General features: G+C 37.1%; 1 protein-coding gene and 1 long non-coding RNA gene across 2 annotated transcripts; both read right to left on the minus strand.

Annotated features, from left to right (window-relative positions):
* Nucleotides 1-3,434: 3,434 nt before the first annotated feature.
* On the minus strand, nt 3,435-9,816 carry LOC148868129 (putative ADP-ribosylation factor GTPase-activating protein AGD6). The gene is made up of 3 exons (XM_088969531.1): nt 8,489-9,816; nt 5,797-5,874; nt 3,435-4,171 (listed from the first exon to the last, which is right to left on the minus strand). Exons 1-3 carry the CDS (start codon nt 9,299-9,301, stop codon nt 3,671-3,673), a joined length of 1,392 nt encoding a protein of 463 aa, XP_088825657.1. The 5' UTR covers nt 9,302-9,816; the 3' UTR covers nt 3,435-3,670.
* Nucleotides 9,817-19,089: 9,273 nt separating this feature from the next.
* LOC148868130 (uncharacterized) lies at nt 19,090-22,204 on the minus strand. Its single transcript, XR_016106869.1, has 3 exons — nt 21,850-22,204; nt 20,403-21,768; nt 19,090-19,852 (listed from the first exon to the last, which is right to left on the minus strand). It is a non-coding gene; the product is annotated as an uncharacterized LOC148868130 (long non-coding RNA).
* Between the last annotated feature and the right edge of the window lie 216 nt (nt 22,205-22,420).

Below are 22,420 nucleotides of genomic sequence, written 5' to 3' on the forward strand. Positions count from 1 at the left end.
TCAGTTCTCGCAGGTCTCTTAGCTCCCGCCGCCTACAAAGGAGAGAAAATCATCTCACGCGGAGGGTAGTCGGGTTGCGCTGCACTAGGGAGCTCCACCATCCTTTGAGTTGCAGGCCGCCTAGGAGTAAGTCAAGTGACGAGTCCACCAGGCAGTTCACCACCAGGGAGCACCACCAGGCAGTTCGCCCCTAGGTAGTTCGCCACCAGACAGTTCGCCACCAGGTAGTTCGCCACCAGGCAGTTCGCCCCCAGACAGTTTGCCACCAGGGAGTTCGCCACCAAACAGTACGCCCCCAGGCAGTTCGCCACCAGGCAGTTCGCCCCCAGGCAGTTCGCCACCAAGGAGCGCCACCAGGCAGTTCGCCACCCGGCGGTTCGTCACCAAGTAGCTCGCCACCGGGCAGTTCGCCACCAAGCAGTTCGTCACCAAGCAGTTCTCCCCCAAGGAGTTCGCCACCAAGTAGCTCATCACCAAGGCATGCCACCACCGGGTCAAACAACGAGGTACTTAGCCAAAAAATTTATATATCACAAAACATTGGTACGTGGCCGAAAATGGTTACATCATTATCCATCTATAAGAATATAAAAATGGATGATTTAATAAGGGGAATAAAGATAAACAACTATATATAGAGAGAATGGGAGGAAGAGAGTGGAGGGCATGGATATTAAAACAAATACTTGAAACGACAAAAATATTTCCCTAGAGTTATGCATTATGCAAGATGAGTTCAAAGTAAACCTATTTAAACTTGGTATTGAATTCAGATTGCATTATGATAATGAATAGTGCCAATAAATTAAACCAAATAAAGGTAAAAGTAGCAGCTCTTTTCTGTTTTAGTCTCTCTCTCATAAGTTTTCTGTCCATCTATCCAAACAAAAAATATATAAAAGATGAAAGATTGGATAAAAAATAACCTATAATTTTTTATTTTTAAAACAACAAAGTAAGCTCAGATTAAATATGAATCCAATCCCATCCATGCCCCTACATCCAATTGGATTTACATGTGACTGGATCATCAAACTGAATCTAATTCGATTACAACCCTACTAAGATACACCACAGTGCACACATGGTAAACAATGAGCTTTTGCTTCCCATGCACTGAATTTTCTAAATTGGGCTAATATAAACTTTGACCTAGGTCAGTTCTAGTGGTACAATTTAAATTATAGACTTGAAAATTGATGAACCACCAAGCATTTTCTTACATTGTCCTCTTGTAGCATGACTTCCTGGTATGACTAGCTGGCCCTTGCCCAAATTATTATCATGGGAGCATTTTTTTCTTCAAGTTTAATGTATGGCCTCGGATGCAATCATCATGGGCTTGTTGATTTTGAAACAACCCCTTTCCATTTTTTTAACGTTCCTTCGCTTTCCATTTTTTTAAACTTGTTCCCTTCCCTTTCAAGAATCATATCTTTCAAATAAAGTGCAACACAAAGAAACTTTTCAAAAAATAGCTTATTTTAAACTATTTTGATCACTAAAAATAGTAATAAACTAAGAAACTTGTGGTGATCAAAAGAACATTTAAATATTGCAAATAGAACAAACATTCAATCCATTAGTCCAACAAATATGCATCCAACAATTTTTAGGTTTAAAGCATTAGCGGCTAGCATGATTCAGCCACAAATATGAAGTTAATAGTATGCTACCCACAATCATTAGCAAAGACCAGAATCAACAGAAAAAATTAAAAAAAATGGATTTTTGGACTGCAATCCCCCTCAGAAATTGAATTTGCAGCCCCCTCCTAGTCAACCAGTAGCCCCCCTGTAAACCACATCTTGCCTATGAATTTGACATCAATCCACGGACAAGATTCAGTCCACCCCTAGTCTAGTAGTAGCTGCACCTAGGGGTGGATTGAACTGTAAAAACCCCTAAAAAAATCATGCTGGTATGAAGTTAATAGTTTCACTAGGAAAAAAGAAATAGAGTTTATACGGTCAATAAATATAGGGTATGTGGTACCTCAACCTAAGAATCCCCTACTTGGTTTGCTTGAGATGACCTGAAACAAAGTAAAAATGAAAACAAAAAAATGCAAATATGAGATCAAGTATTATCATCATAACAAAATGCTAGAACTGAAACAAAACAAAATAAAACAACAAATCTAAAAGATTATTTTTCAGTGCATACATGCTTGGTTTGCATGCATAGAGCAAATAATTAGTTTGCATTATTATTTCACTTTTTCATGTTTCCATTTGATTTATTATCTGAATTTTCATGTTTCCATTTGATCTTCATTATATGAAAGCATTGAGCAAATAATTAGTTTGCATTATTATTTCATTCTTTCATGTTTCCATTTGATATTTATTAATTGAAGACAGAGCAAATAATTTAATTTTCATTGAAGATGACGTTTGACAGACTACCAATAAGAAGAATCAAAATACAAGAACAAAGGAAAATAATCATCCAAAATAAACTAAATAAATCTAAAGAGTAATTATGCTAAAACAATGTACTCCCTTTTGCTGTAGATTTCAACTTCAAACCTCAAAGTGAGGATATCCTGTCAAGCACCAGAGATTCATTGGAAACTCAACTTGCAAATGGGGATTGAGCAGTAGTGAAGTGTTCTTATGGCGTTGGTAAAACGGAGACCATTTCAGGATACCGATCGATTAGGTAGACCATAGTCAGATCTTGAAGACACATATATCGGAAGCCAAATCTGGAGCTTCAACTTTAGAATGAACGCCACAGAACGGTAGATTAGGCATTTTCTGGCTTTGAACGACCAGGGGTGGAAGAAGTAGATGACAGAAAAATTTTGTGGGGGAACTCATTCACTGAAAAACGATAAAAATGGTACAAAAAATGGATGTAACTCGCAAGATGCCAAATATGAGATTACCTCCAAAAAAAATCGTCAGAGGTGACGGCGATAAATTAACCGTTGGACGGTGTCTGAGAAGAAGACGATGCTCGAGTAGCCACTTTCGATAAATCTTTCTCACTTGGTTTCCTTTCTCACTGGAATCACACCTATTTGTTGAGGCCCCACATCCCAAAATTTGAGAAACCTCTTCCCATCGCATTCTCAGTATCCCTCAAAACAAATATGGGAAAATAAGAATCCTAAAAGAATATTCCTTATTTTCCCATGCAAGTCGTACAAATCAAATGCACCATAAATGTGATATTTATCTAGAGACAATTTCTATGTAGTATAATTTCTTGGGGATTTTCACTTAATACTCCCAAACGAAATGGGCAGAACTGTTCTCAAGGAACCAGGATGCAGCTGATTGCCACATCTCACTATGGTCTACTGCTCGTCATTTAGATATTGGAATCAGATACTGTCAGATATGGGTAAAGTTGAAACGATAACATTCTAGTCTCTTTCTTGGGCCTCTAATGCACACTACTAGTGCTAACTATTTACATCACTATTGAAATAAAGAAGAAATCGTGATGACATAAACTAAACTAGAAACAACTATTACAGTGTTCACAAATTCAGACAGCAGAATTTTCAAACAAGAAAGATTCCCATATCCCGCGAATTGTACGAGTTTTTATAGAGCAATTAGCTCCTCCGGCCTCCGCAAACAGCCATATATGTTGATATCTTGAAAAACACAAACCCTCCATTCCTATTTAGCATGTAATAGAAAAACCACCAACCTTACAAGAAACCACCCTTCGTCCACCGGGTATCTGATTTCCCATTCTGACCCTCCAGTCTCTTACTTGAAGAGCCTACGTAGAAATTGTCATAGTCATCATCTTTAGCATCATCCCACCCAGCCCAACTGTCACCATTCTGAGATGATGCTCCCTTTCTGGACTCGTCTTTTCTATCGTCTTTGTTGTCCCAGTCATCCCAAGAGCCAGAACTGACAGAGTTGAACTGCCTACCCGATGAGAAGTACCCTCCTCCAGAAGAATTCCACCCCTTGCTCTCCTGCCTGAACTCCTGATAATAGCCATTCTTCTCATTATCATTTCGCTGCCAGTTATCAGCCTTCCAATTAATGCCTTCTTTTGTGTATTCTTCAACCTTCTGTGAAGCCATTGCCATGACTCCTTTCATAATTCCCCAGGTCTTTTGCCCAATCTCAGTAGTTTTTGCAGTGACCACAGTTACTGTCTCATTTACCTTGTGATCATAGCCTCCATCTCTTACCTGCAAAACCGTAGTTGTGCATTTTACTCAAAAATCATCAAATATATTCCAGGCAAATGGTAGAATCGCCAAAAGTACATATTATTAATAGGCATCTACAGTATATATAAAAAATTATGTTATTGCTTTATTAAATAGAATATACGTCTAGCACAAGTGCACAACTTATTAGAATTAAAAAATCATACCAACAGCAAGTCGGATTTGTGCAGGTGAAAAATCTCTTCTTAGGCAAAATCAGATTCCAAGGTCAAATAGGCTAGGCAAACACACTTGAGTGACCCAATGAAAAAATTGATAGGGGTATCTAAACTTCTGATTATTTCAAAGTTTAAGGTGTAAACTAAAATGCTTAAATGGTGTTTAGAAATCACATGGAATGAATGGCATTAATTGAGTTTTCCAGACGCTTAAACCACAGGTTTCATAGTAAGATGGAGCCACTACCTGGATGTCAGAGAAGATTTCACCACTGAAATCATAAATAGTATCACTTCCTTTCTTTTTGTTTTTTTTTTTTGGTAAAATGCCATTTCAAATGGAGAACTTACACAACAAAATGAAATCAAAATTGAAATGAAATGATTTCTTTCCAGATGGTTCCGAGACACCCATCATTGCCTGGCTGTTTCATTTTATATGTTATTGTCCCCTTGCAGATTATGAGTGAAATTCCATTGCATATTGGAGCTTGTAACTTATGAATTATGATCTATTTTTTATTTTCGCACTTGATTGTAAACAACTTTTATAGGGATATAGCAATGCAATATGAACATTTAAATGAATGAACGTAACTGGATTGTTCAAGAAAAAATTATTCATAGAGATTCTCTAAATGATCAACCAGGCATTTTGAAAAAGGAAGCACATGCATTCAGAGCCCAGGTCTCATGTTGATTCTTGATTGCAGGATGTCATGTGGGGAGGGATAACCTTCCTACTTTATTCTAAAATAACTTGTGTTGGGTCCATAACCGAATTACAGATATAAATTAGCAATGTTGCTAGTCAAACTGGGGCACCACATTTAGAAGATAGAAATTCCATACAAATTCAAGAAGGATCAATATAGCCAGCTTGGTTGCCATACAAAATGGAAGCATTTAGTTTTTGTTTTACACGTTGAATCAATCCACTCAGTATGTTTAGAAAAACGAAAAGTTGAATTTCAAAAAAAAAAAAACTGAAATTACCAGGTTCTAATATCTTATAAACAACATGGAAATAGAAACTTTTGTATTCCAAATTCTAAAATGTAAAGAAACACTACAGCTGAATCATACATTAAAAGTCAAGTGGTCTGAAGAGGCTATCAATGAACTGTAATCATCTTCTTTCTGCCCCACTTCTTTCAGTATGAAAGGGGCAAGAAACTTAATCTATAAAATGTCAGTTATACTTTTGGCCCTTCTATGGCCAAAAACATTGTTTTCCACCCCCTTTAAATAGAAACAAAGTAACATAAGAAAGACTTCAGTGTAAACCAGGGATTCTGAGGTCTAACAAAAAAGGGAAGAAAAAGATAAAAGAGAAAGGTGGTCCCTATGGAACTATCTTCAGATGATAAATAATATAGTAACATACTGCTAAAATTAAGGACAAATGAATCAGAAAAGTCATACCTTGGAACTGAACTCTTTTGTTCCTGCTTGGACAACATTAGCAGCAGAAGCAGCAACAATAGATAGCCTACCAAGTCCCTGAGGCAAACAGGCAGTGAAAATTTCAACTTACAACCAAATAGCGGTCAGAGCAATAACACCCAACAATCATGTAAATAGAAAAGGATGGAGACTGGAGAGCCATATCCATGTGGAAAGGAAATAAGAAGAAAATCATCATCTATAATATCTCTGTCAAGACATTCCAAACACAACTCCTAAAAAGAAAATGGCACAATGTCAATTTAAGAACAAAAAACCTCAACTATAAAATTACTAGCATGAAAGTTTTTGTAGGATTCATGTAACCCTTAAATTTTTCATATAAATAAAAATAAATTGTAACAACCACTAGAGAGCTTTTCCCTCAGATAAGTGGCATCTTATTTTCTCAAGAAAGAGCTTTCAAAAGTGGTTACTTCCACTTTCAAACAAAAACTTCATTCCTCAGACTTATATGCCTACCGACTAAAAAAAAAAGTATGAGCTTCAAATGATAGCTACCTCCACTCTCAAAAAGGATAAAGGAAAAAAACAAAAAAAAAAAAAAACAAAAACTCATTTAAAATGATGTAGGTTCCAAAAACTCATTCTCTAGTAAAAGGGAAAAAACAGGACCCTTCCACTATTCTAATACGGAGTCCAAAAGGAACCAAGGAATATATGGATCTCTAATAGTATAGAGTAGCTCAATTACAACCTCCACCTTCTTCTCATCTTGATATATTATCAGAAATCCCTGAATTCCATTCCAGACACCAATAACAAATCCATTCCATACCATCCAAGCAACTTCAGAAGTTGGTAACATCCCATGGAATCCATCCTCCAAAGTTGAGCTTCATAGATACCCAACCAGATATCATCATCATTAAAAGCTAGATTCAATTCAGCCAAGGTTAAGAAAAGGGATTGTACAAACAGAAAGAGAGAAGAAAGGAAGAGAAAAAAAAAAAAAGAAAAGAAAAGAAGGGAGAAGAAAAGTAAAATCTTCCCAGGTGGCCAGACCCTTAATATATTAATTATCATGAGGTACGAACCTAAAAAAGTAGGATTCATGGACAATCACATAAATAATATTATATACACCCACAAATACATATCGATATATGATTTTGAATATTATTTTTTAATTCATAGAACCATATAAACATAACAACCTAATTAGTTAAATTGATTTTACAATTGGCAAATTAAACTCACAGCCTTTTCCTATTTGCCACATGGCAATGCTAGTTTTTCATTGTTTTCCTTATTTTGATAATAATTGGGAAAATGCAAAAAAACCGGAATGCCCTATTGGACAGTTTAAATGGTTAGACCATTGTTACATAGAGGCGCTTAAAGTGAGGATTCATAATTTTGGAGAGTTGACACTTGACAGAGTAGGCATTCGATTGTTGTTTTTGGGGTTATGCAAGAGAGGAGATATGTAGACTGAGGGGTGCACAGAGGTCATGGGTTCCATTTCTTACTATGCTTGTATTATACTATTATTCCATTTTTCTGATAGTAAATTTATGTTGCAATTCTTCTTCTTATATCCAGTAACTTAGGAGCAATTGTGGTTTTGGAAAATACAATCATCAGCTTTGTATTTTTTTTTCTCCCGGTGTTGGGATAAGAGGAACAGAAAGAAGATAGAAAGTAATAACACATTCATGCAATGAAGCTATAGTAAGTAGAGTTAAGGAGAACTGACAACCCAATGAGCACTAAATATGATAGAAAGCAACAAAAATGGGAAAGAAAGCCACAGAAGTCAAAGAACAATTAAACAACAAAAAAAAAAAAGAACTCAATTTTCAAAAAGAAAGGTCCATAAAAAGTAGTCAACTGCCAACACCCTATAAATGCTAATGTAATGTCCTTATACTTGCTAATTGTCTTGTCATAATAAACAAAATAGTATATTGAAGCAGATGGGCATAGCTTTATCAAGCATCAAAAACTGAATATTTGATATTTTAAAAATGGTAACTACACTCAATAATTTTCAATTATTAACTAATGGAAAATGTTTGATGGTGAACATCTTTGACAGCCTGACAAGTAAACTGTCATCCACTTGATCTCCATATACTGGTACTTCTTTTCCTGTCTTCCCCTTATATGTGGATTCAATTGATCAGATCCTAAATTTCATTTACAGACAAGCTTCTCGATCCTCATTTCAGTAATCCACAATCCTTTATTTCTTGTTCTAGACTTCTAATCTCATCTCCACTTCTATTACCTTAGATCAGTTGTCCAAAAAACAAGATTCAACAGAAAATTATCTGGCCAAGTACCAATCTAACTGTGGAAACTTATTGTGTTGGCATTTTATATCGAGATGAATTTAGATACTCAAGGTGTTCGAAAACTAACGAGAATTGGACTACGAGCCCCCTATAAATATTAAATTCTAGCCAGTTCATAAAGCAAGAAGCGACCTAAAACCATTTTGTGTCGATGATATGCAAGGTTCTCAAACACCAAAAAAACCTAGGCCGACAATTAACAAAGACCTTTTCACTCGACAATTAGATAAAGGTCATGAGGCTATTTATCATTTGCATTTAACCAACAAGTATAATCAGATTTTAAGTAGCAGAAAAAAAAAATTACGATAGACAAATAAAAAGGTTCCAAGGGAAAAAGAGCTGCTTACCTGAGAAACAACAGACACGGTATCCCTAATAACATCCCCTTGCGAATTATTCCGTTGAGTTGGCGGAGGTGTAGATCCAAACCCTACGTACTTTCCCCCTTGAGAAGGCGGAACCCCTTCAGGCCGAGATTCGTTCTCGGCAACTTTCCTTGCGAAAAAGCTCTCTTTGTTTGCAGCTGAAGCCTCCAACTGAGACCTCGTGTAAATATCCTCGGTCGACCTTGATCTTGCAGGCATTCCTCTCGCGCCACCATTACCACCACCACTCCTAAAATCCCCTGTAGACTGATTCCGCCGTATATCCGAATACCGAAAACTATCATCGTTGTCCCAACTATCCCAACCTCCATTACTCCCCAAATTAGCATCTTTGGCACCACCACCGCCACCCTGCTTCAGTGGAGGCTTCTTCTTCCCAATCCCTAACGTTTCTTTAACGACTGGAGGATCACGCCACGGACGCCCTTCAGCTAGAGCTTGAATTCTATCGCGGTAAACACTGGCAGCATTGGTGTTGTACTTTGTGACGATATCCGTCTCTTTAGGGATCCCGTATTGAGAGAGGAACGCGTTGAGTTGCTCGTTGCCGCCGGCTTCCATCTTCTTGAGCTGGATCTCGGACCAGGAGTCCATGGTCACAGATCGGACGAAGCTGATGTGAACGCCGAGACCGCGGTGCTTGCCAGAACATTCAAGGCACATGAAGATGCCGTATGATACAGACGCCCATTGTGGATTTTTCTGTGAGCAATCAACACAAATCTTGTTGCCTGGCTGCGATTGCAGGTCTCGGAGGCGTCGAGCGGCTGCCATTGAAACCCGATCCAATTGTTCTGGATGGGATTTAGAGAACTCCAAAAGCTAAAAATAGAAATAGGAATTCGATGGTACCAACCAAAATATCAGAAGATCGGGGAGAGACTGATGATCTAGATAGGAAATCTAGGGCAACGAGAATCAGGGCAGATCGGAAGGCGTCTCAGCTATCAGAAGGTGCGGAGCCGAAATTCGGTGGATTTTCGGCTTTTTTTTTTTTAATTCCCTTTCCGTTCCGGTGTTTGAGACAGAGAGAGGGAGGGCAAGGGATAGAGAGAGAGAGAGGGGGGGTACAGACTACAGAGGATGTGATTTCGTCTCTCAGCAATCAGCACGCTCCTTCTCTTCTCTTCCCCGGAGAAAGTTGGTGTTGCCGACACTATCAAAATATTGGTAGTGTAAGAAAGGAGGACCGTCTCTTTCAAAAAGGTAACAGAGAATAAGGAAAGAATAATAGGAAAATTTTTAAAATATCCTATTATTTCTTACAATTATCTAAAACTTTTCTTAGCGTTAATTTTTCGTCATACTTCGTTTTTATACGGCATCATATATTTTTTTAAATTTCTAAAATACCCTTCTTGTTACCTATTTATCACCACCGACACACTTATCTTTTTTCCCAATGTTCACCAATTGTGCCTACCAAATCCGGCAAAGCACAACACCGGATGATACATACAAATGTACGATACGATCCGCGTACCATGGGCCATGGCTTTAAATCTATCTTCAATTTGTATGATTCCTTCATTTTCTGTCCATCGACCATGGTGTCTCTTCAAAACAAGAGAGAGAGAGAGTTAAAACTTAATATCCATCTCTTACCTGGAGACCAGCAGATGCATACCTGGAAGAAGCCGCTGTCTTTACAAGTCAATGACAGGGATTGTGGGAAGCGAATTGGCGTTGAGATGACAGGAGGGTCCTAATCGGGGTGCAAGTATCGAGGTGGGACTGTGAATATGGGCTCTTTGGCCAACTCTCGGACGTTAGGTACTGGGAGGGAACTTCCCTGTTTCAGTAGCTCCGATACCATGGCTGTGATTCAGCAATTCTGTGTTGATCAGTTGATGGAACCTTTGGTTATAATGAACTATATGAACCTCGATTTATGTAGCGCTCCTTCAAACTATTCTTCTGTCGTTTGTCAGGACAGGACAGCTGAGCATAGAATTCCATTCGTGGAACTAGTGTCCCATCTTCAAGTAGTTCTCTCATCTCCTCAGCTTTAAATATGTAGAGCTTATATAAATTATAAAGTTGGATTAGCTTTGTACTAATAAATTTATTTCTTACCAAACAAACTTTTAATAAACATGAATTCCGATAAAATATATGCAATTTTTTTTTTATCAAAATCCCATTTGATGGCAAATTTACTTATTTTTTATTGATGTATTTTTACATTTTATTATCAATGTATTGATCTGTCATTTGTCAATGCATAAATGTAATGTTGCCAAACACAGTCAAAAGTGAATTAGAGTGCAAATTTAACCTAAACCGGGATTTATACTCCATTTGCATTGTTTCCAAACGCAACATTGGGAACGATGTAAATAAGTATGAATGCAAATATGTAGAGTGTAAAATGGTTCATATAAATTGTAAAATTGGATTAATTTTGCATTGATAAATTTACCTTTTAACCAAACAACCAAACAAACGATGCAAACGCGAATTCCTATAAAGCTTATGCTTTTTTTTTTTAATCAAAAGCCCACTTGAATGCAAATTTAATGACATTATAAACTTTCACCCAATCAGTCTACCAGCTCAGAGGGATCTAACTCCTCCATTGTCCACCTGAATCTCGAAGTTTGTCCCAAACCAAATCGTTCGTGTCACTATACAATTGAATTTTTACCGGTCGTTTTCCCAACTCAGCTTTAACTGGTAAAATATTGTGAATGCACCTCCAAAGGAATCAATGAATTCTTAGGGGTGGGTATTTAGTATGCCAAAATGTATTCCCTGACACATCACCAAAAGCTGGTTTGATTGAAAAGTTTTTAGGTTCTAGGTGTTTCAAGGATTTGTAAGCACCTGCAACGGTCAACACCCCATGCTTTAATCCATCCAAATTAATTCATCTTATTGGCCAATGGAGGTCTTGCATGATGGGATATCTGGAACCACTCTGCATATATGCATGTCAAAATATCTTAGGCCCCGTTTGATTTGTAGGAATAAGGGTCTGGATTTGAAATTGGAATGGTCAACTCCAATTCCTGTTTAATTGGGTGGAATCAGAATCTCATTTTCATTCCTGTTAGAATGGTATTCTCCCATGTGAGAGAATGGCTATTCTTTGCCTTTCTTTTAGAAATAGAATTCCATTTCTACTGATTTCAATTCCTATTTTCATTACTATCTGAACCAAACAGATTATAGAAATTGACCATTCCAATTCCAATTCCAACTACAAACCAAACGGGCCCTTAATATTTCATCTTCCTTCTAACACAGATTCTCCACATCAATTAACTCAACTATTGTGTCTTTCTCTGGAGTGCTATCAAAACTTTGAGCAATATTCATGGAGGTGGAGTAATCAGGAATCCAACGATCATTGAGTATATCAATATACCACTCAGAACCAACCAACCATCTATCATACTTCCGCATGTCTTCCTTGTATTAAACAATATTACTCCTAGTTGCTAACAAGCCCCAGGGTGTTTTGAGTGACCACAAAGATGCCCCGCCTTTGTATTTTGCTTTTTAACGCATGGATCTAGATAGCATTATTTGTTATTAAGAAATACCAAGCCAGTTGTATAACCAATGCTTTCTTCTTTAATTCCAGATCCCTGATCTCCAAACCCCTTTTCTTTCGTTCTCACCATAAGATTCTAGTTTCGAAGATGAAAACTTTTTTTTCTATCCTTATCTCTGCACAAAAAATCTCTTTCTAGCTTCATAATGTGATTGCAATACTTCTTTGAGAATATTTGGATTGCCATGAGGTACGACGGGATAGAGTTCACTGTGCTTTTAAGGAGCATCGTTTTACCAACATGGGACAAATAGTGTTGTTCCACCCTTGAAGCCTATATTTTATCTTCGTAGTGGCTTGTTTCCCCTCCTCCTTCCCTATTTTATTTTGTAGAAGGAAACCTTCAATATGTATCTCTTTATCATCCATTAGCTAAACGCCCAAGGAACCGAGGATCTTTCTTATAGTCTATGAGTATTTTTATTAAGAGCAAATTTCTTAAATTACCTTTATGGATTAATTAATTGATTTATTTTATCCTTATTGTTTACATATTGTCTTAGAGTACTCTTAACCAATGTTTTAGAAAATGATCCAGAACTAGAACTGTTATGGCTACCAGTTTCTGGGTTGACGGTTTGACCATCTGGTTCGAATGATTGGCCTGTTTTGATAAAAAAAATAAAAAATAAAAATAACTAAAATAAAAAGTAAAAAACCGTTGAACAGGCCAACGGTTTGATTGCCCGGGTCAATGAGTCATTGGCCGATTCAACGGTTTTTTTACTAGGGCCCGGGTTTTGGGTAAAATGGAAACAATTGCTGGAACAGTTCCCGAGCCAAACAGTCTAACCATCTGAATCAACAACGGTTCAAAAACCATGCCCCTAAGTATTCTGACAATTGTCTAAAACCTCCTTTATCATTAACGGAAAAATGAAAAACACTATTTTACCTATTATTATTTTTTAAAATTTCAAAATGAAACATTAACGTCGATTCAACCCACTGTTAACTGACGGAATTGTCACTGCAGCTGCAGCTGACAACATGAACCTTTGGGAGGTTCATCCTTCCCTACACAATACAAAAGGAATATGGAATAACTGCTTTCCCAGGTAATAAAATTGAAAATCTAACACAAACAGGGTAAATACATTCTGGTTTGTCACATGAGACACTAGCAAGATTCCCAACCTGATTTGTTCAAACACTGGCTAGGTCTTTCATTGGATAATAGGACAATATTGACATGATCTTGGGATTCTTTACAGTGGTAGATCTAAATCAGAATGGGGTGGGTGTGCAAGTTTTTGCCACTCAAATCTGCCAAGGTTCAACCTAATGAACTAATGCTACGAGTTAAAAAAGAAACTTCTAGCTCTCTTGATTGGATTTGGACTAATGCCTATCCAATACAAGCTAACTGGCCAAGGCAAGGGCAGGGGTGAGTACTATTCGGTTAAAACTAAAAAATTCAATTGAAAATTTTGGTTTCAGTTTTTTCGGTTTGATTTTTATGGTTTTTGGTTAAATTGGTTCAGTTAATTTAGTTTTTGGTTAATTCCGTTTTCAAATTTGTTTTTTAGAATTAAAATTTCAGTTAATTGAACTTTTTATTATTATATATAATATATAATATATAGTATACTATATATTTATATATTAATATATAATATACTGAAATTTTATTTCATAATATATATATATAATGTTATAATATATATAATAGAGTATATATTATTAAAATTCGGTTTTAACTGAAATAACTGAAAATTGAATAAAAATTTTCAGTTTTGGTTATTTCAGTTTTTCTAAAATTCGGTTTTAATTTGGCTTTTATATTTTTAGTTCAATTTTTTAAATTTTGATTTATTCGATTCGGTTTTTAACCAAATAAATCGAATGTTCACCTTAGACATGGGTCTAAGGGGATGAACTATCTACATAATCAAACAGAATTGCCCCACGAGGCAAATTTTGATTTGGATAGCCACGTCAGTGATCTCCACAATCAATAATACTTGGATAAAAGTTAAAATAAAATGTTATTTTCTAGAATATAAAAGAGCACTTAACATAAATGATGATGATTATTGAAGGATTTTCTGGTAATAATATAGCAAAAAGGATGAGAGTATAGATTCTTAAGAAATGAATATGGTCTCTGGCCTCCCCACGGACAACAAAGAAAAGAGAAAAGGTGGCAGCGGTGGTGGCGGAGAAGAACCGGACCTATGCTAACCGGCTCTCATGGCCATTGTTGAGATATTTACCGTTGGCATTCGAGTTGGCTACAAAGAAGAACCGTCGCTTTCAAATGTTGCAGCGACAGCAGCGGCTTCCTTGACAGTCGATTGTGTGCAAAGGAGATGAGGAGAGAGAGTGTGAGAGAGAGAACCAATGTGTCGAAAGGGTATTTATGAAAATTTTGTAAAAAGTATCGGTTTGTTTGCTCTTCCAGTGATGTGGATAACATCCTAGAGGACATCTATCCCGAGTATGAACAATTAAGGGGAGAGGGGAGAGGGGCAAGAAAGTGAGGAACATTTGCTTAGTGTTTAACTATTGGCATTTGTTTTGATACAAAACAAGGTACCAAACACCATCCTATCTAACACCCACTAGTTGAATCCAGACATAGATTGGAAAAATCCTGGATTTGTCTTTGAAACATGGCAATTTGTCTTTGAAACACAAATAAGTATTTGTGTTTTTCTTATGTATTAGTTAGCTTCATATATAAAAATAAACATGGCAATGGAATGAATTCGGAGAAGGGATTATACTTCCATCTCTGTCTGCAATCCTTGTTGGGGAGAAATATGAGCCTTCATCCTTGATTCCCAATGGAGACAATTCTTCATCGGAGATCCAAATACGTAAGTTCTTTTTCTTTTTTAATAAAAATTGCTTTAGGCTTGAAGGGCATAGGAGCCCATATATGATTGAAAAAAAAATTACTAGAAAAAAAGTAAAAGCATTTAATTAAATTAGTTTAACACTTAACTAACATCTATTGAATTAAATATAAATCTAATTCACATAATACCATAAATAGCCACCGTAAAGCTTGGATAAAAAATATTTACATTCTTTCCCTGAAAAAAAACCTACATGCGATTATTTTTAAATGAATAAAGTTCTAATAACACAATAACTAGCGGAGAGGCCTTGTTTACCAGGGGCTGGAATGGAACTGTTGACTTGTCGATCTGTTGATTTGTTTCCTAGCTAAAAATCGTTGAATAGGTAAATGATTTATGAACCCAAGCGGTCGAACCATTGATTCGTTGACCCGTAAAATGGTTTTTTGTCGTTTTTTATTTTTTTAATTGATAACCATCCAGGCAACCGATTTCGTTTTATCCTAATTTCGGTCTTTGGCAAAAAATTGTTGAATCGATCAACGACCCATTGACCCGAGTGGTCGAACCATTGACTCGCTCAATGGTTTTTGGTCTTTTTTTTTTTTTAATTTTTGTTGTCAGAATGGGCCATCCGTTCGAATCGAATAGTCGAACCGTCGACTCGAAAACAGGTGGCCAGAACAATTCTGTTTTCAGGTCGTATGGGTCACATGCTCGAATGACATAACACGTATGGTACTACTTAATGGACCTCACACACAATTTTTTGCCTGTAACTTTTGTTGTCAAAATGGGTCATTCATTTTTTTTTTTAATTGAGAACCATCTAGGCAACCAGTTCCGTTTTACCCCAATCCCAGTCCCTGGCAAAAAATCGTTGAATCAATCAATGACCTATTGACTCAAGTGGCCAAACCGTCAACCTGTTGACATGTTCAATGGTTTTTGGCCATTTTCTATATTTTTAATTTTTATTGTTAAAACGGGTTGTCCGTTTAAATCGGACGATCGAACCATCGATCCAAAAAACGGTGGCCAGAACGGTTCCATTTTTTGGTCGTATAAGTCACACGTTTGAATGACATAACATCATGATTTTTAAAATCGACCCGGAGACCAAACCGATCAAGGGTTTGGTTATCGGGTCAAACGATCGGCCTACTCTAACAAAAAATTAAAAATAAAAAAAAAATTAAAAAATAAAAAACAGTCAAAACTGTTCAAATGGTTCAATATCTAGTTATTAACAATATTTATAATAGAAAATGAATTGCTCTCACGTGAGAATATAGTCATTTCTCAAAAAATGTTGGTTCGCAAAATTGTATGAACTGACCAAATCGATTTCGAACTATAGTCATTTCTCAAAAAATGTTGGTCGATTTTGATTTGAAATATGCAAAATCCAAATTTTTGATTCGATTTACTTATGTTGTAAACTGAACTGAAACCGATCCAACCAATTAGTTTCACCCCTCGAATATTGGTGGGATACGTTCACAATCTCAAATCTCTATTATGACGAGTCTCATTCGATCCCACAAAGCCAACCTCACAATGACAAATATGTTATAAGTTGTCACTGACAAAAATATAAATGCTCCGTCACTCTTGTGCATCGGCAATTCGGGTGTTCTCCCAATGCTCATTATCACATTGGGTCCCATTGGTTTTAAGAACTGATTGATAATTGACACCCTGTACTTTGATTGATATGGTTTTTTTGCCCCGTTAACTAATGAAACTGATTGAATTGAATAGATTCCAAATTAGTTTAATAATTTTGTAAGCTTGTCGTTTGATTTTAGTCGGTCAAATAACTTGACAATGTCGTTCAGTTGGCTCAAATAAATGAGATTGAATTAAACCAACTCGTATACATTACTACTACAAAAGAGAATTAGGGATGACAATGGGTGAGTTTGGGAGGATTTTATAAATCGTAGACCCTCTTTACTTCCTCAAACCTTCTAATCCATACCTTCCTTAAAATTTATATCAAGTTGGATTTTCAGAATCTAAACACTCCCCAATCCTATCCTTCTTGTATTTGAGGGTGGAGTAGATTGGATTCAAAATCCATATCTAATTTCTTGTTATATATAAATAATAAAGAAATAAAATAATATGAACAAACATAAAATTTTCAATTATTTGATTGAAGCATGTAGTATATAAAGTAGTATCAATTATTCTTTATATAAAATTTAAAACATTATTAAATTTGACACATAATACATAAGTTTATATACCTTACAATTAAACCTGTTCATGAACCGGGTTCAAGATTGACATTTTCCAAAATTTTGCATCTCTCTTCCAAGCGGCATTCATTTCAAGATGTCAGGCAGTCGTGTTTCTCCTCGAGTAGTGCCAGGATTTGATTTATTCCCTCCACTAAAGAATATAATGGATGGCAGCAATAATTGGTTTGATTTAAATATCATCCATCTCTATTTCCACCCATCCATCTTCTCCTTGTGCCTCCTGTTAACCCGGCAACATGGATGGCAGCAATATGAGCGATTGCAAAGGTGGACCTACGGCTATGTACATGGTTGAAAATCACTCCAGTATACAGCTAGTGAGGCAATTAGGGATCCAAATACACACTCTGGATATCTCCGCCCTTAGTTTTGGCAAACCTTACAGACAGTTTTGTCTGGAGAAAATCAAGGCCTCTTCTTCTCTTCACCAATTTGAATTCAAGGTATGCTTCATAAAATGTTCTTGGGGACAGCAATCTTGTCTCTATCTTGCCATGGATTTCGATCTAGCAACCGTTTAAGAGTTCAGCCACCTCCGAGAACCTAAAAATTTGAAATTCAGAGAGAGGGAGGGCTGGGCAGTTGAACATTTACCTTCCACAGTTAATAGCAACAGTCTCTGGCGGTCAGTGGCACTAGTGGAACTAGATGTGAGAGAGGAAGAAAAAAAGAGGGAGAAAGTCGAGTTTGGGATAGAGGAAGGAATGAAAGGCTTCGAGAGTTTGGGCAAGTTGTCAAAATTTCAAATGCATTTCATCACTTTTTTTGTGTTTAAACTCCATTAATTTCAAATGTAAAAAGATCTATGACGTGTTCAAATTCTATTGGGAGGGACAGAAAATTTTCGGTCCCTATGAAACGACGATGTGAGCTTGTCCATGGGATTGTTAACGTCATTGCATTCAATGAAGTGATGATGTGGAGTTCAATAATAATTGGTGGATGCAGATGATGATTCTCCATCCCCATCCCTGTCGAGCAGTCTTCATGACCGACCCATTCAAGTTGTTGAGGCCGATTGAACATCCAGCAGGATGACCGGATGAAGAAAATTGCCAACTATTTGCTACGAATCCACAACATTTAAAAATGAAGATTAAGAACCCGTTTGGGAGGGCTTTTGCGTTTGGGGTGCATTGCATTAATTGAGCTGTGGTGGTTGAGAACGTTGGATTCTGGTGTTCTCATCTAAGTGGAGGGGAAACGAACACTGAGGGTGCGTTTGGTTCATGAACAGGATTGGAATTAGAATCCTTAGGAATTGAAATTGAATCACCTATTCCTGGCATTTGTTTGGTTCAGGAATTAGAATCGGATTCCAATTATTGCTGTTTAGTTAAACTAAAAGTTAGAATCAGAATTAGCCAAAGTTTCCAATTCTTCCCTTTGTTAAAAGAACCTCAAAAACATCCACTAATTATTTATTTTCAACATATACACACATTGTCAACTTACTACCAAGTGCATATATAGAAAAAATATGAAAAAAAAAGAAAAGGAAATTATATAAACAAACAAAAATCAAAACAATCATAAAAAATGAAAACAGATGTACAACAATTTCTTACAAAACCCATCTATAAAAAGTTGATCCTTCAGAACCTATGGAAAAAAAGCAGCGAATGCAACATTCAAGATGCAGGGGGGATGAGATGATGAACACAATGTCTTATGGTTCTCATTAGTTCTCTTTCCTTTTGCTTGCTAAACTGCGAGTGTGATTTCACCCCAAAACTAGATACACATGAAGGTAGCACTACATCCTCAAACGAAATTAGGGTCTAGTAATTGACTGCTATGACATGCAGAGCAACATATACATGAGGTGCCCTCAATTTAGAGGAAACTGTTGAGCAAGTTACACTATAGTAACAGAAATGAATGTAAAACCAATCCTAGGACAGCAAAAATTTTTCCTCCAAATTTGTGTCAAAATGGGTTTGCCAACAACAATAATAACAAGTAAATAATTCAGCCAAGTAACAGAAACACAAATAACAATCACCATACAATAGCATACCAGAATTTTTATGTGGAAAACCCCAAAATCGGGAAAAAACCACGGGACCTATGGTCCGTAAAAGTCTCCCACTAATTCAGAAATTAATGGGTACAAAAGTCTTCTCTACTTGCAACTAAAGACTTACAAACATCAAGGAAATAATCCTTAGCTCACAAGAACAACATTAACATCACCAAATGCAAGGTGGATACAATACAAACAGAGATTTAAATCACACCAAATTGTTGTAAATCTAAACTAAGAAATAGAGAAAGGAAGAAGAATCACCAAATCTAAATTGGAATGGGATTCTTAACTCTAGCACTTAATATCATCAAGAACAGGCTTGAAAGGCACCTTCTACCTTGATCTTGAATGGAATAAGAGCTAGTTTTTTCCTCTTCTTCACAAAACTCAAAGACCCAAAAACAATCATTCGGTTCTGTGTTTTTTTTTCTTGTTTTTCTCTGTTAGATGGTTACGAAATTGATGCCAAAAAACCGAAAGGTAGAAGCATTTTTCCACTATACGACTCCTTTTTTTTAGAAAAAAATGGTGGGGCAGGCCCCTCCATATGGGCTGGACCCACACCCAACAGAAACTTTGAATGATTTGGGAAATTGATCCATTGGTTGAATTACTATAGAAAAAAGCAACAAGTGATTCCATGTCCAAATCAGGTTCATCCTATCAAGAGAACAATTCCAAGTCAGCAAAGAGGTTGAAATTAAGTAGAACCATTAAATAATTGAAATTAAGATAAATAAGGTTCCAAGTCAGCAAAGAAAATAAAATATTAGCCAGAAATGGATTTGTAAGCACCGATCAGCATGCTTCCATGGGTTGAATGGAAATCAACCAGAAAATTCATTTGTACCCATCACGGCTGTAAATACTTGATAGTGCAACTGCTTTCCTTCATCCAAAAATTCACCAAAACTACATGCGTATATCAAATAGCAGAAAATAAAACTAGGTGGTTCAATCCCATTGCCTGATTTTGCCCCCAAGTTGTCTTGTCCGAGCCAACCGACAATCCATGAATAAACAAATTCCTCCTTAATAAGGTTGTAGTTGACAATTCATCAAACAACCACAATTCAGCCACAGTTGGAGGGGACAAATAGCGAAATATGTTAATGTAACTAGGGCACTTGGCCATCATAGCTTTAGTCGGTTGGTTAGTGGCACAATAGCATATATTAAAAATATTCCCAGAATAACAAATGTCACTCACCTCAACTTGCTTCCCCGGCGTGAAATTGAATGAATCATGAGTTCCAAAGTGGAAGGTATTATCAACTTTGAAGATTTCTGCAACAAGGGAGCAATATGCTACGGATCCATAGTAAGTGCTAGTCGATTTAAAGAGCAAGGGCCGCATTAAGTCACCATCATATTCCATTGGAAGTTGCACACTAATGAATAGATTGCAATACTTTCTTCCATATACCTAGAGGGTCTTGCCAACAAAATTCGAATGGCTTGGTGATCTTCCCCACTTCTCTTCCAATGCCATGTTGTGATTGCCTCCATCTGCGACATGAGTAATATAGGACACCCCTACAATAGAAAATAGTTGAAGGAATCAATGGAGAAAGAGACTATATGAAAGAGGCAAGATTGTCACTCCGTTGAGTAAGTCCTGTTTCTTTCCTTCCTTAACGAGGTGCCCCACCATGACTGCAGGAACCCATTTCTCCTCTTCATCACGACGACCCCTAGATTTTCCCATCACACTAAACCAGTACTCGTAGCCGCTACTAGGTAGCCAGGACACCATCTCCCATGGTAGTCTGTCATTAAGGTTTGGACCTAACAACAGGGGATTAGGATGCCTTATCCCATTAAAGCGAGGCCAGGGGTGCTTCATCAATGAAAGTGGAAGGAATAGGGAATGGAAATTTACAAGGACCAGGCATGGGTTTTGAAGAAGGAGATAAAAAGGGGATTATAGCTATTACCTCCTTCGTGGCTTTGGTTAGGTGGGTTAGGACGAGAGATGGAGAGAGCCAAGATTGTGAAGAGACAATAAAAGTAGTGATTAGGGTTTGGGTTGCAGAGGAAGCCATTGACGGGGCGAGGAAGGGATTGGAGAATGGTGAAGGAAAGAGGAGATGAAGAGAGATGGTGGTTTTGGCATGGGAATTTTGTTGTCTTGGCTTTAGTTGTTCATTGGGTGTGACTTTGACCATGAACACTCTAAGGAACTTTTGCCTGAGATGCAAAAGTCTTCACTCTGCTCATCCGAATATCAGCCGGTGCTTCACTAACGGGATTTGATGAGCTCGGCACTGGGTTCACAACATCTACCCCTTTCAACAATCTTCCAGGGGGAGTCTTTGCTACAGTAGCTTCATCCACGAGAGGCAAAATTTGTTTCAACTTGTTTTCTATCTCTGCCATTCGAGCTAGGATCTGTTCATGGTTCTTCTCAATATGTCTGAGACGAACTTCCAGATTTTCTCTTCTTGAGTCCATGAGATCAGTCGGCTCCGATACCAAATGTTACCTATCCTTTTCACAGATAGGAAGGGATACGTAACTCCCTCGAGCAATAACGCTGGAGCGCCGCTGAAAGAGGGCTTAGGATCACAAGATCACTGAAGAAGAAGACGAATTTGGTTAAAATGGGTGATTGATTTTGAAGGAGGAGGAGGAGAATGGTTCAGTAGTGGTCTTACCTCGCTGGAGTTCAGCAATGGAAGAAGGCTTCGAGTTATACTCGCAATCTCTATTTGACGACAACTCTCTTCGACTAGTATTCGAAATGAAGAGAGCATTCTTGTCCGAAAAACAAAAAAAAGGAAATCATAAACCGGAATAGGAATCGCATTCCGTAGGGAGGGGTCAGGAATGGCCATTCTCCCATACGAGTGATTCCCATTTTGATCAAACAAACACTTTAAATGGGAATGGGCCATTTCGATCCCGATTCCAGGCTCCTATTCCCTCGAACCACAGACCCTATAAGAATTGAAAACCTTATAACAAGATAGTTTCAAACGGAGTAAAAGACCTTGACAATTTGAGTTTGTCGATTTCTTTGGCGTGGTCGATCAAAGCTTTTTAAGGAAGCCGTCGGCTAACTAATTAGGTGGTTCACCTTAGTGTTGTAATGGATTTCTTTAACGCGAGGATTATTAGATAGAGATCAGTACAAGCAGTTAAGATTGGAAATCCTGTAAGTCTTCATTTTCCATCATTTGATTTATGAGAAAATTATTGAGAGAATATATGACATAAATCAGAGTT

Source organism: Nelumbo lutea, chromosome 2, assembly GCF_056320005.1.
Source record: "Nelumbo lutea isolate HS-2025 chromosome 2, American lotus-T2T, whole genome shotgun sequence".
NCBI lineage: Eukaryota > Viridiplantae > Streptophyta > Magnoliopsida > Proteales > Nelumbonaceae > Nelumbo > Nelumbo lutea.

Excerpts from the sequence above, each read along its gene's own strand:
- LOC148868129 (XM_088969531.1), bottom strand. The coding sequence starts at position 9,301 with ATGGCAGCCGCTCGACGCCTCCGAGACCTGCAATCGCAGCCAGGCAAC. Across the intron at positions 5,875-8,488 it reads CCGTGTCTGTTGTTTCTCAG|GGACTTGGTAGGCTATCTAT; the intron begins GTAAGCAGCTCT and ends TGTTTGCCTCAG. Across the intron at positions 4,172-5,796 it reads CAAAAGAGTTCAGTTCCAAG|GTAAGAGATGGAGGCTATGA; the intron begins GTATGACTTTTC and ends ACGGTTTTGCAG.